At 41.8% G+C, this 13,525-nt stretch overlaps 2 protein-coding genes across 7 annotated transcripts in view; both read left to right on the top strand.

Annotated features, from left to right (window-relative positions):
• The first annotated feature begins 1,195 nt into the window (after positions 1-1,195).
• Positions 1,196-8,158, top strand: LOC124872114. The gene is made up of 2 exons (XM_047371810.1): positions 1,196-2,725; positions 6,120-8,158. The coding sequence occupies exons 1-2, from the start codon at positions 1,314-1,316 to the stop codon at positions 7,723-7,725; spliced, it is 3,018 nt and encodes a 1,005-aa protein (XP_047227766.1). The 5' UTR covers positions 1,196-1,313; the 3' UTR covers positions 7,726-8,158.
• A 751-nt stretch (positions 8,159-8,909) lies between these two features.
• Positions 8,910-13,525, top strand: part of capslb (calcyphosine-like b) — a 22,404-nt gene continuing 17,788 nt past the window's right edge. For 5 of the 6 annotated variants that reach the window (XM_047371877.1, XM_047371878.1, XM_047371876.1 and 2 more), the window contains exons 1-2: positions 8,910-9,035; positions 11,216-11,354. In XM_047371877.1, the coding sequence (XP_047227833.1) occupies positions 11,218-11,354 (137 nt within the window). In that variant the 5' untranslated portion in view covers positions 8,910-9,035; positions 11,216-11,217. The other variant, XM_047371875.1, reaches the window with a different exon arrangement.

Genomic DNA, 13,525 nt, shown 5'->3' with positions numbered 1-13,525 from the left:
ACCATGCCACAAAGAGGTCCACCACCTTCCTGTACTCAGCTTCTTCTCCATCTCTGATCCACCAACAACTGCAGAATCATCTGAGTATTTCTGCAGATGACAGGAGTCTGTCTTGTACTGGAAGTCTGAGGTGTACAGAGTGAAAAGGAATGGTGAGAGTACCGTCCCCTGTGGTGCTCCTGTGCTGCTGACTACCTGGTTAGACTCACAACCCTTCAGTCTCACAAACTGTGGTCTGTTTGTCAGGTAGTCTTTGATCCAGGAGATTGTTGAGGCCTCCACCTGAGTCTTCTGGAGTTTCTGACAAAGCAAATCAGGTTGGATTGTATTAAATGTTCTGGAGAAATCAAAGAACATGATCCTCACAGTGTTGCTGGCTTTGTCCAGATGACAGTGGGTTTGTTGAAGCAGATGTTTGATGGCATCTTCAACTCCAACTCCACAGCGATAAGCTAACTGAAGGAGGTCCTGATGGTTTACTGTTTGCTTACTCAGGTGGGCCAACAGGAGTCTCTCTAGGACCTTCATGATGTGAGATGTCAGGGCAACAGGTCTATAGTCATTGAGGACTGATTGGTGAGTTTTCTTTGGTACCGGAACAAGACAGGAGGTCTTCCACAACACCGGAACCTTCTTCTGGGTCAGGCTAAGGTTGAAGAGGTGCTGCAGAATCCCACAGAGCTGCTCTGCACAGACCTTCAGGACTCTAGGTCTGACATGATCTGGACCTGCAGCCTTATTCTTCTTCAGTCTCTCCAGTTGCGTCTTTACCTGACTTCCTTTTTGTGTCCCCTACAGTGGCCGGGAGGTGCAAACCAACACTAGAAAATCTACAACACTTTTACAAACTTTAAAACAAATGAACATGTCAGAAAACACTAACAATATGTGAAACTTTCACTTGAAAGGAGGAAAGGAGGAAAAGAGAGAGTTTAGGGGATTGTCACCAGGAGTCCTGGGTGCTTGTGAGGAAGTAGTTTTCAAAATAAAGCTGATTTTTCCTTGTATACATTTCCAAATATTTTTTTTTAAAATATACTGGCAATTTAAAAAAAAAACAAATGTATATTAAAAACTTTTAGATACATTTATTAATCCTCACAATAACAAAATATTTGAACAAATTGGCATTCTTATTAATAAATTAATAGCAAATGTTGTGTTTTACCAGGTATATAATGACATCATCAAATTTTGAAGATATATTCTCCACCAGCCTTCTGGTCAGGTCAGGACCTCCTGCTGTCCACCAGCTGAGAACAAGAACCAACAAAGTTGGGACTTTGACAAGAGTGATTGTTGGTGAGAAAAACATGTACAAACCCAATAAAACCATTTTGCTTGTTGGTGAGACAGGAAGAGGAAAACCTGCTCTGATCAACTCTCTGGTGAACTACAGCATTGGAGTGAAGTTTGAGGATGGAGTGAGGTTCCAGATTGTGGAGGAGGAGGAGAGAAGTCAGTCAGAGAGTCAGAACTTAGATGTGGTTGTCTATGAGATCTTTGGGTTTAAAAATCAAACTATGCCGTTCTCTTTGACCATCATCGATACTCCTGGATATGGAGACACCAGAGGGATCCAACATGATGATGAAGTCAGTCAAAAGTTATTCAGCTTGTTTCAGTCAAAGGATATAGTTCATGAACTTCATGCAGTGGGTCTGGTGATGAAGGCCGATGATAATGTAGTCGGGGATCGACTGAAGTACATCTTTAATTCAGTCGTTTCTCTGTTTGGGGCAGAAAACTCTGTAGCTCTGATTACACACTCTGATGGAATGCCACCACATGATGTCCTTGAAGCCCTAGAAAAGGCAAATATTGGATGTTTAAAGGAAAACAAAAATGAGATGATTTACTTTGTGTTCAACAACCAACAGAAGACACAGAGAACTCACAAAAATGCCTTTGGCTTGGAGATGGCTTGGAGAGTAGCAATGACTGGACTAACTGCATTTACAAGGTTCCTCACGACAACCCAACCCAAAAACCTGACAGCAATGTTTGAAGTGTTGGCAGAACGGGCCAGACTGGCAGCCTGTGTCCAAAACCTACAGGACAGAATCCGATTCACTGAATTAAAGCAAAGAGATGTTCATCTGATTCCAGAGGATCTCAACAAACAAGGAGAAGAAAGGAAAACCGAGCAGTTCACTGTTACAGTTACTGAAGCCTTCAAAGACACAGAACCAATCCGAACAGGACCGTCTGGGCAGGTCTTTGAAGCCGCTGTCTGCTGTCCGATCTGTGAGGAAAACTGTCACTATCCTGGATGTACAATGGGCTTAGGTCCACAACAGTGTGAAGTCATGAAAGATGGAAACTGTACTTCATGCAGCAACAAGTGTCCTGCATCATATCATGTTAAAGACAACCTGAAGTATGTGATCAGAACCAGAAAAGTCCAACTCACAGAAAGAGCAGTGGCACAGAAGTTTAAACACAATCAGGGAATGAGTCCAAGCCAGTGGAGCCTTTCTCAAAATCTTTTGAAACAAATGGACCAACTGTCAGCAGAGAAGTTGCACCTGTTGGATCAAGCCTACCATCATGTGGTCAGACTGGATCAGATCAGATCAGTGACAGTTAACTTTGGATCTACTCATGTTCTACTGGACTTCCTGATCAAGAAGATGAAGGAGAAGGGAGATGAAGCAAAGCTGAAGAAACTGGAGGAGATAAACAATAAGATGGATGACAGAACCAGAGCAGCTCTGCTGGGCAAGTAAGTCTAAATTCCAGAAAGAAAGTGTTTCCATCATTGTGGTCAAACAACTATTACTGTTCACATATTTCTGTATTACCAAGACGTTTGAAATCCGTTGACAGTCCTTTAAAAAGGATGTTTTTTACTTTCATTATGTTGTTTTACAGAAAACGTTGCCTCTTTCATCTGTGAGACACAACTTCTTCTATCACACTTTACACACATATAGATAACCTCTATGTGTGTAATCTCTCACATTTCAGCCAATTTATTCTGGAATACAAACATGTTAATATAAATCTAGTTCCAGTGAAGTTTGGACATTGTTTAAAATCTGAACAAAACCAGAATCCAATGACCTGCTAATTCTGTTCAACCAGCAGCTGAATCCACCATGAAGACCAGATATTAAATGTTCAAACTCATAAACTTTATAGTTTTATTGCTAATATTCCCTCATGTTGAGTTAGATGCAACAAAGCTGGACCGGGTCATGTCCACCTCTGTGTTTCATCACCTTTCCTTCTAACACTCAGTCAGCGTTTGGGAACCGAGGACTAAATGTTGGAGCTTTGGAGGAGAAACTATATCCCATTCTTGCTTGATGAACACCTTCAGTTGCTCAACAGTCCCAGGTCTGGACAGCAGGAGGGCCAGTCTAGAACCAGAACTCTGTTAGAACGAAGCCACGCTGGTGGAACACGTGCAGAATGTGGCTTGGCATCGTCTGGCTGAAATAAGCAAGGATGTACCTGAAAAAGACGTTGCTAGGATGGCAGCAGATGTTGCTCCTGAACCTGTATGGGCCTATCTGCATTAATGGTGCCTTCACAGATGTGCCAGTTACCCATGATGCCGTGGGCGCTAACACCCCCCTATACCATCACAAATGCTGACTGTTGACCTTTGCTCTGATAACCATCCAGAGAGTCCCTTAGCTCTATGGTCCAGAGGACACGACGTCCATAATCTCCAGAAACAATCTGAAATGTGGACTTGTCAGACCACAAGGCAGTTTTGCATTGGGTCAGTCCACCTCAGATGAGCTTGGGTCCAGAGAAGCCAACCCCATTTTTGGGTGTTATGTGGCTTTGTCTTTGCATGGTAGAGTTTTAACTTGTAGACCTAGCGATGAACTGTGTTAACTGACAATGGTTCTGAAATGTTCCTGAGCCCACGTGGTGATATCCACAACAGAATGATGTCGGTTTTTAATGCAGTACTTCCTGAGCGGTCGAAGGTCACAGGCATTCATTGTTTTCCTCCTTGTTGCAGACATTTTTCCAGATTCTCTGAATCTCTTCATGATATTTAATTTCCCTTTGGGATTAATAAAGTATTTTTGAATTTGAATTGAATTGAATTGAATATTATGGACTGTAGATGATGAAATCTCTAAATTCCTGCAGTTGGAGACCATTGTTCTTAAACTGTTGGACTATTTGTTCACTCAGTTGTTCACAAAGTGGTGAACCTCACCCCATCATTGCTTGTGAACCACTGAGCCTTTCAGGGATGCTCCTTTTAGACCCAATCATGACCCTCACCTGTTTGCAGTTAACCTGTTCGCCCGTAGAATCATCCAAGCAGGTGATTTTGAAGCATTCCTCAACTTTCCCAGTCTGTTGTTGCCTCTGGTCCAGCTTTGTTGGAACATGAGGGAATATTTACAAGGAAACAATAAAGCTTCTCAGTTTGAACATTAAATAGCTTGTCTTTGTGGTGGTTTCAGTTGCACTTAGGCTGAACAGGATTTATAAATCATTGTACTTTGCTTTTATTCACGTTTTACAGAACGTCCCAACTTCAAACACTTCATTGGAGCTGGGGTTGTAATCCCTGCCTGTGTTTGTTCCTGTAACATCATGAAATTATAAGATCCGATCCCGACTTATTTGTCTAACATTTCGTCTCAGCAGTGACATCACAGCGCTCTCCTGGTTTCTGCCAAACAATGCAGTGCCAAGCTTGGAGTCATGTGACACCACAGGTCAAAGTTCACACCACTTAATGCCTTATCACACAACAAACCACCAGTTCCCAACTTAGTTTTGCTAATCAGCTTTTAGCTTAGCATTTTCATCTAACAGTGAGAACTGTAATGCAAAACCTCCTGATAGCAAAGAAATGTTTGTAGGTTCATATTTATGGAGCCATTGGTGTTGGTTCTATTGGTTGGTTCGATGATTGGCGCCTCTGGTACTATCAGCTCGTGTTCTGTTCTCCTCCACCTGTAGCTGTTCTCCCCGTTGTTTGCTCCACTTTCTGGAAACATTTTCCGTTTAAACGTCCAGCTCAGAGTTGCAGCTGATTATCTGCTCGGACAGAACCAGACCTATGTGTGTAGCTTCAGAGACATCTGTAACAATGAGGCTGATCCAGAAAGTGTCCAGTCTTATGAAGCCGTTTCACACAACATCAGCTGTCCATGCTGAGAGGTTGTTCTGATCCCCTCTTCTCCAAGACTAGTTTTCGGTAAATTATGACCCATAAATTAGTGTTTGACTGCATTACAAGCTACCTCGTACTGTTAGATGATGTATATTTAAATACATCTAAAAAGATGTAATCAAATATTCTTTTCATAGAATATCATCACAGGCTTGTTCATTTCTTTGTAAATAACATCATTGACCATTTCTTGTACTGATGGTTTTTGTGTTAATGAAATCTGACTAAAACTCCAATCACTTCTATATTGTTTTTAAAATACTATCAAATATAAAATCAAGTTATTATCAGACAACTTTATCACAGTCTTGATAAAAGATATGTGATATAAAGAATATGTGGCTGTGTTGTGAGACTTTCCTACTGCAGCATGTCTGAAAGGTGGTGGAGAAATAGTGCATTGTTGGCTGGTGGGTCCGATCCATTTCAAACATATTTTGTGGTGCCTGATGGGGAATATAGTTTACATTTTTAAAGAGAGGAAATCTCAATATGACCAAAGTCCAGAACACGAACCAGGTCAGTGAACAAAGAGCTTGTTGATTTGTGTAAAGCTGATCATTAAAATCTGTAACGTGTGTTAGAAGGTCATAGTGAGCTCCTCAGCCTGGTCAGTGTTTCTCCTCATACAGGAAACAGCTTCTGCTTTAAGAGTCCTTGTTAATGTATGATTTAGGGGTTTAAAACAATGGGAGCGCTGAATCTAAGCTCTTATAACACCTAATAAGCCAGGGTACGAGGACTGACCAAATGCTTACTGGACCAACCTCTATCACCCTGAACGTATGTCCTCACAGAACAAGCCTAAGATCAGCTGATTGCTAATATTATGTTTAAATACATTAAATACATCCACAGCCTTCAGCCTTGACAAGATGAGCACAGGAGAAAAAATTCATAGGACAATTTTGTTTCAGTAAATACTAGTGAACTGAAGGGCATCTGGACTTGTTCTCTGCAGGATGAGATGCATCACATCGGCTCATGAGGAGATCATCTCAGACAGTTTTCCAGTCCATCCAGGACCTCCTGCTGTCTACCAGCTGAGAACAAAGAAAGAGAAGTTTGGGACTCTGACCAGAGTCAGTGTTGGTCAAAAAGATGCGAAGAAGCCAAATAGAAACATCTTATTAGTTGGTGAAACAGGAGCAGGAAAATCTACTCTGATCAATGTTCTGCTCAACTACAGCATGGGAGTACAGTTTGAGGATGAAGTCTGGTTTCAGATCACAGAGGAGGAGGAGAGAAGATATCAGATAGAAAGCCAAACTTCAGATGTGATCATCTATGACATCTTTGAAAGTCACACTCTGCCGTTCTCTCTGACCATCATTGATACTCCTGGGTTTGGAAACAGCAGAGGGATTGAAAAGGATGTTACTGTCAGAGAAAGGTTGATGGACCTGTTTCAGTCAAATGATGGAGTTCATGAACTTCATGCCGTGGGTCTGGTGATGAAGGCCAATGAGAACCGACTGAATGACCGCCTGATGTACATCTGTGACTCAGTCATGTCTCTGTTTGGGAAAAACATGGAGAAAAACATTGTAGTTCTGGTCACACACTCAGATGGAACAACACCTGAAAATGTTCTTCAGGCCCTTGAAGCTACAAAGACCAAATGTGCCAGAGATGAGAAGAACCAGCCTGTTCACTTCCTGCTGGGAGGTAAACAAACCTTAAAGAGAGACACAACAGAGAAAGCAGCAGCTCTGAAATACTCCTGGGAGTTCTCCTACAAACAGTTGAGCCATCTAAGCCAGTACCTCACAAGATCCAAACCCCAGACACTGGTAACAACCATAGAAGTTCTGAATGATCGGATCAAACTGACGGCCTGCATTCAGAACCTGCAGGAAAGAATCCAGCTGATAGACCTGAAACAGACAGAAATCAGACGGATGAGGGAAGCTCTGAAGAACCATGAAGAAGAGATGAAGAGGAACATAAAGTTCACTGTAGAAGTTGATGAGGTCTACCAACATCAACAGCATTTTAATGGTGGGATGTGGGGGCTGGTGTTTTACAACGCAGCTGTCTCTTGTTTTCACTGTAAGAGAACCTGTCACTATCCATGTACCATGGCCTGGTCTCCTGACTCCTGTCAGGTCATGATAGATGGTTTCTGTACCGTTTGTCGTTGTCATGCTTCAGCTCATGTGAAACAAGAGTGGAGATATAATTCCAGAACAAGGAGAGTGCAGAAGACCCTGGAAGATGTGAAGAGGAGATATGAAACCAACAAGGCAGAATGTAAGAAGAAGTCGGGTCTTTTGGAAAGTCTTGAAACGGAAAGCAGAAAACTGTCAGCAGAGAGGTCCCAGCTGACTGATGAGGCCTATTACCATGTTGTCAGACTGGAGCAGATCGCCCTCAGAGAGGATTCACTGTCCACCTGTATCCTCCTGGACGTCCTGATTGACCAGATAAAGCAGAAGAAAGATACTTGGAAGGTCCAGAAACTGGAGGAGATGAGAAGCAGAATGGATGAAGATAAGAGAAGATTAGGGCTGCTATACATGGCTTCTGCATTCTCAGACAGTAAAAAGAAAAAGGGAAGATTTTAGTTGAGATAAAAAGGTAAAGAAACAAAATCTGGCCCAATGTCACCACTTCATTGTTCCTTCAGCCTGACACCAAACCCTGTAAACATCTGAGTCTTTGTTCCTGGCGGTTAATTAGGTGCCGAGTCTCTTAACGAACTCAGATCTTCACCACATCTTTGATCATCTCTGCAAAGAAGCTGCAGCCTTCAGTTCATCATCATTATTTCTGACCACTTCACTATAAACTCAGACATAATTAACTTAGTCATAGCTTTATTTCTATTTATTATACAGATTGTTTAGATTTTCATTCTGAATGTTGGGTCCATTTCTACAATAATTAATCAGTTAAATGTTTGACAAGAAAGATTTGAGGTTCTTTGATGTGTTGCTTGATATTTTAGAACATAGAATATAGTTTTCTACAAAATAACAGACTCTGATTTCCTTCCAATAAAATCTGTGCTTCATCATCGCTTGGGTCAGACAGTCTTTCCTTGTGCCCTTTATTGGACCAGTCTAAGATGCTTGTAAACAGGTCCAGAAACCTGGACCCAGTCCTCCAGTGTCTCCAGACAGATGTTCATGTATTTCCTGTGTTTGAGGAGTTTCTGTGACCTTTTCTTGGTAGATTTCTTGGTAGAAGAGAAGTTTTCAGTTCATGTAGACAGGCGCGCCATTAGACCTGAGCTTCCAGGGCTAAATCCCCCAATGTTTCAGGACCCTAAAATGCCCCTGAATGTAGATAAAATGGAAGTAAACCTTCCCATTTATTGGGAGGACGAGAAGGGGATAGAAATGTTAGAAAGGAACAGGATACTTTAGGATCTCTACAGCTGAAGAAGAGGAGAACATCAAAGTGATGAGTTATGCACAGCACGGTGGTTGCCATGACAACAGAGCAGCAAAAACACAGACATGCGTGCATAAATCATTTTCAGTGTTTTAGCTCCATAAATCACATCAACTCCTAAATACTTAGAGAGGTTATTTTATTTTGTAGCAACCGGAACTTGTCATATGAAGCTGAGCTGTTTCATGGACCAGGTTCTGGTTCTGATTCTTCACTAAATAACAGTTCATCAACACAGAACAAAATAAAAACGTTCAGAAAAAATGAGAAATGGGTCACATCACCGCTGCTGAGTGTGTGAGATTTGATTGGTTCCTGTGCTTCCTGACAAACACGACGTCACTGCTGCTGACTGAGCAGCCAATCAGAGCACAGCGCAGCTGGTCTCCTTGGTAACCGCGTAGTGTTTGGGACGGAGCAGTGTCGGAGTGAAGCTGAGGAGAAACTGGTTAAACTGGGAGTGTTGGAGCGACACACGGTGGGTCTGAGCTGCTCTTTGTTTGTTTGTTGTTTTGCTGCGCACTGCTGTTACAGCTTTCTGTTTCAGCTGATCAAAGCTGGAGCAGAACGTCAGAATAAAAGCACGACACAGAAAGAATCTGAGTTGGACCGAAGAGACGTGGTTCTGGTTAAAATTCCTGGTCCAGTCACCATTTGTTTCCTTAAGTCCCTGAAAAACCCAGAAGATACCTCGGTCCAGACAGGCAGAACCATGGATCCAAGCTCCAGAGAAATGGGAACGTGTCCTACAGCAGATGAAGGATAAAGCATAAGGTTCTGTGTTCTGGTCTGTTTCATAAAGACAGAACCTCTACCTGCTGGAGGTGAGTTCATCATCATCATTAAATGGACCAACAGAACACCGTCCTGAGATATTTGATGTTTAATTGGTCTAAAAAACAAAAACTCATTCATTTAAAACCTCGAAGACCTTCAGAACTCCTGCAGAACCGAGGATCCAGACAGTTCTAAAGGTTACAGAAGAAATTTAAAAACAATCATTAATCGTTTATTATTTGTTTGAAAATTAAAAGGTTTTCAACTTTTAGTTTCTACCTTATTTCTATAGAATGCAGGCAGCTCCTCCCTGTGACCAGCAGGTGGAGCTGTTTGTCTTACTGCTGCAGGCCAGCAGCTTCTGCTCTTTGCTTTATATTATTCTGATTAAAGGGAAACAGAAAACTTGAAATATTTCTGTTCAGGCTGCAGATTCATTAAAGATCTGATGGACAGTAGAGTCCAGCAGATTAACTGGGGCCATGTGAGGACTGGATCTTAACCAGTAAAACCTGATGGGAATTTTATCAGCTCAGAACAAATATTCTTCATGTAAAATCCCCCAAAAAGGAAAGTTTTCACTATCTTCTAAACATCTGAATGAGGATAAAAGATGACGCATTGACAGAAATCTGAGCGTTGAAAGAGCTGAAGCTGCTGCTAGATGATGTTCAATGTGTGTCTCCAGGAGAAACCATCTTGTATCTATGGTAGAGCTCCATGAGATTCAGTATCCCAGCCACCTAAAATCTACATCAGGTGTGGACACGAAGGACAGTTGGAGTCCATGCTACTGGCCAATTATATTATCTATATGTAAAGCTTGTCTGCGTGACCCTGGAAATATCCTCCAACTATAATCCAGTTCTCTCTGATAGCTTCATTAGTGATGCAGTGAGTTGGTATATTGTGTAGCTCTACTCTGTGATCAAATTATCCACATGGACTCAGGAGAACCTTGAAGAACCATCATCCTCTCCATAGTCAGCTGTTAGGTTCACACATCCATTCATTTGGACTTTTTATTTAATCTATGATAAACCATCTGAAGGAGAAGCTTCATTTTTAAATGAGCCCAGATCCAGAAATAACCATAAAACACACCAGACTGAGTTACGACAGAAACAGGGACAACATCTGCAGATCATTGAAAGGACACTTTAAACCAATAAGATGAAAGAACACCAGGAATCCGTCCTGAAAGTGTTGACCTGAAGGAGGAAGCCTCTCTCTGACCACAGGTATGTCTCAGATGGACAGGACACGTCTTCTCTGGAAACCTACAGTAAGTCCATGTTTCAGCTGAACATCTGAGGAAGACCAACCTGGCTGTGGTGGAATGGAGTAATATCAGCGTCCATGCTGACCTGCAGAGGATCCAGAGGAGAAAACTGGAATGTAGAACCATATTTCCTAGGAGTTCTATGGGTTCTTATCTGTCCTTCCTGCAGTCCAGTTCTGTCTCTGGTTGGAAATGTTTGGATCATCATAAAGAGGAGACAGACACCAAAGACCTCAGGCTGCTGAGGTACTGAGATCAGCAGGAATGGAGACAGATTCAGTGATCTTCAGCTCCCAAATGATTAAAAAGGGTCGTTATAAGGAAGATGAAGGAGGACCAGAAACAACTTTGTAGCCAAATATTTTTCTTTGTTTGGTTCTGCTGCTACAAGAAACTCTAGATTTAGTTGTTTTACAAACTGGAGGTAAGTTGGTCAGAAACGCCGAACCTGCATCATTCCTTCAGTGTTGTCCTTTTATTTGCAGATTAAATATGCAGAAAATCTGCCCTCCATCAGTTCTCTCTGTAGCAGAACCTCCTGCTTTTTTCCAGCTGGGTTCTTTGTCAGAACCGACCCTCTGCTGTGTGTTTCATATCAGCGATGGCAGGAACATCAAGACACGACCGGGAGATGGCCCTGAAGGCCAAGCAGCAGCTGTCGGACTGTTCGGATCCTGTGGAGAGACTCCGGCTGCAGTGTCTGACCCGGGGCTCGTCAGGGATTAAAGGTTTGGGCAGGTAAGCCCCGCCCACTTTATCACCTGTTCTGTTAATGTTCTCTTTTCATATTCAGTTCTCTTGAGACTCGTCATGTTTTCCTGTAATAATCCAAACTGCTGCAGTGATTCAGAACATTGTGTCCATTCCTAAGGTCTGCTCCAGCCGACTTTCTCAGCTGTAGTAAAGCTTATAGTTAGAGTGGCTTAGTTTATCCTGAAACTATCTGTGTAGTTATGCTGCTATAGGCTTAGACTGCTGGAGGACATAGTGAACACTTTCACCCTCTTCACTACATTCTCATACTACTCTCCTAGACATGGCTACTGACTGAGCTTCTACTGTAACTAACTCTATGTTCTCTCTTTCAGACTCTAACCTTGAAAACTGGATCAGAGTTTATCTGTTCTTTCTTTCTAGATGAAACAACTAAAGGATCTACATCCAGTAACATTTACTTTTCCTTCCCATAGAAAGTACTCCTGGATCAGTGCTTCTTTGTTCTCTTTGTGTCTCTGCTCTGTTCTCTCTAACCTCCAGTCGGTCGTGGCAGATGGCCGCTCACACTGAGCCTGGTTCTGGTTCTGCTGGAGGTTTCTTCCTGTTAAAAGGGAGTTTTTCCTCTCCACTGTCGCTACATGCATGCTCAGTATGAGGGATTGCTGCAAAGTCAACACCAGTGACTGTCCACTGTCTCTACATGTTCATCCAGGAGGAGTGAATGCTGCAAGTCACTGACTGGATGCAATCTGCTGGGTTTCCTTAGATAGAAAAACTTTTTATCCAATTTGAATAAATAACTGAATCTGACTGAACTGTTCAATGATTACGATTAATTAGAATGTATGAACCTGTTGTGAAGAACCTTGAGATGACATGTGTTGTGAATTGGCGCTTTATAAATAAACTGAATTGAATTGAATTGAATAGTACTTTACTTCATGCTGTATCCAGAGTATTTGGATCAGTACTTTAGTTCCTGAACTAGTCTGAGTACATGTCACGTCGCTCCAGCTGCACCGTGACTTTTGTCCATCAGTGTATCTTCTGCTTGTTTTAGTTCCTCTTGGCTCTTGTCTTTGGCTGGAGGAACAGGCTGGAGACACAGAGGGAAATATCAAACATTTGATCCTGACTTATTGTATTAATAGAGTCCAAGTCTCTTACAACAAAAATGTCCCAAAAAACAAAAATTCATCTCAGCAGGTTCACCGACCGCTCCACTGATGACAACAGTTTCCAGGAGAACCAGTTTGTCCCTCTGGGATACTGGCTCTGCATGAATACTTTAGTTCCTGCAGTACTCCGAGTAAACTTATGTGTACTTTAGTTCCTGCAGCACTCAGACTAGATGCATGAGTAAATGTGTGCCCTGTGTTGCCTACCAATTTGCGTATCAGTGTATGAATGTGGATCTAGTGCCATGACTGGCTTTATAGGTCTAGCCCATTTACTATTTAAATGTATGAGTACTTCAGTCCTTGTAGTGCTCTGAATACATGCAGTAGTAGTAGTAGTAGTCCCTGAAGTACTCTTGTGTACCTGTGTAAATATTCAGTGGTTAAGCTGTTGGACCTGTGCTGACTCGACGCTGCCGCAGGATGTTGTTGTTTTTGTCTTCGTTGTGTTGTTGCTGTTGCTGTTTGTGGTTTCCTTCCACCGATCTCAGCTCTGTAGTACTCAGAGCTCCTTTTACTACATCAGGTCAACAGTTTACTGTAGGACTGGGTTGTACTTATGGTTTTAATAATTTTAAGGTGTAAAAGTGACAGAATTGCTAGGAAGTAAAACACATACAGAAAGTATTTATATACGGTACATATGATAAAATAAATGATTAAAAAGTAAAATATTACACCTTGCATTTATACGAAATATTCTGTTAGTGCTTGTTGATGAAGAAGAGTGTTTATTGCTTGACTGTTTTGGTAAGTCTAGAAATCACTGAGTCGCCTTAAAGTGTCTGTGACACACTTTTCCCACAAATGCAAAAATTGAAAGAAATCATCTTAAGATTGAAAGAACTGGCAGCAATTAACATGATAATAGTTTTAAATACATGATAAAAGACAATTGTGACACAAAATAAGCATATTTTAATGTTAAATTTTGCAAGTCCAAAGTTGCCAAGAAGTGACGTCAGAGGGAAAGTCTCGGATCATTTATTGTGTGAGCCTCAATGATAAACGGTT

This window comes from Girardinichthys multiradiatus, chromosome 8 (genome assembly GCF_021462225.1).
Source record: "Girardinichthys multiradiatus isolate DD_20200921_A chromosome 8, DD_fGirMul_XY1, whole genome shotgun sequence".
Classification (NCBI taxonomy): domain Eukaryota; kingdom Metazoa; phylum Chordata; class Actinopteri; order Cyprinodontiformes; family Goodeidae; genus Girardinichthys; species Girardinichthys multiradiatus.
Note: the sequence above shows the minus strand (reverse complement) of the source record. Positions and strands in the feature narration are given on the sequence as shown.

Coding starts and splice junctions, on each gene's coding strand:
- LOC124872114 (XM_047371810.1), top strand. CDS start 1,314: ATGTACAAACCCAATAAAACCATTTTGCTTGTTGGTGAGACAGGAAGA. Junction 2,726..6,119: donor AGAGCAGCTCTGCTGGGCAA/GTAAGTCTAAAT, acceptor TGTTCTCTGCAG/GATGAGATGCATCACATCGG.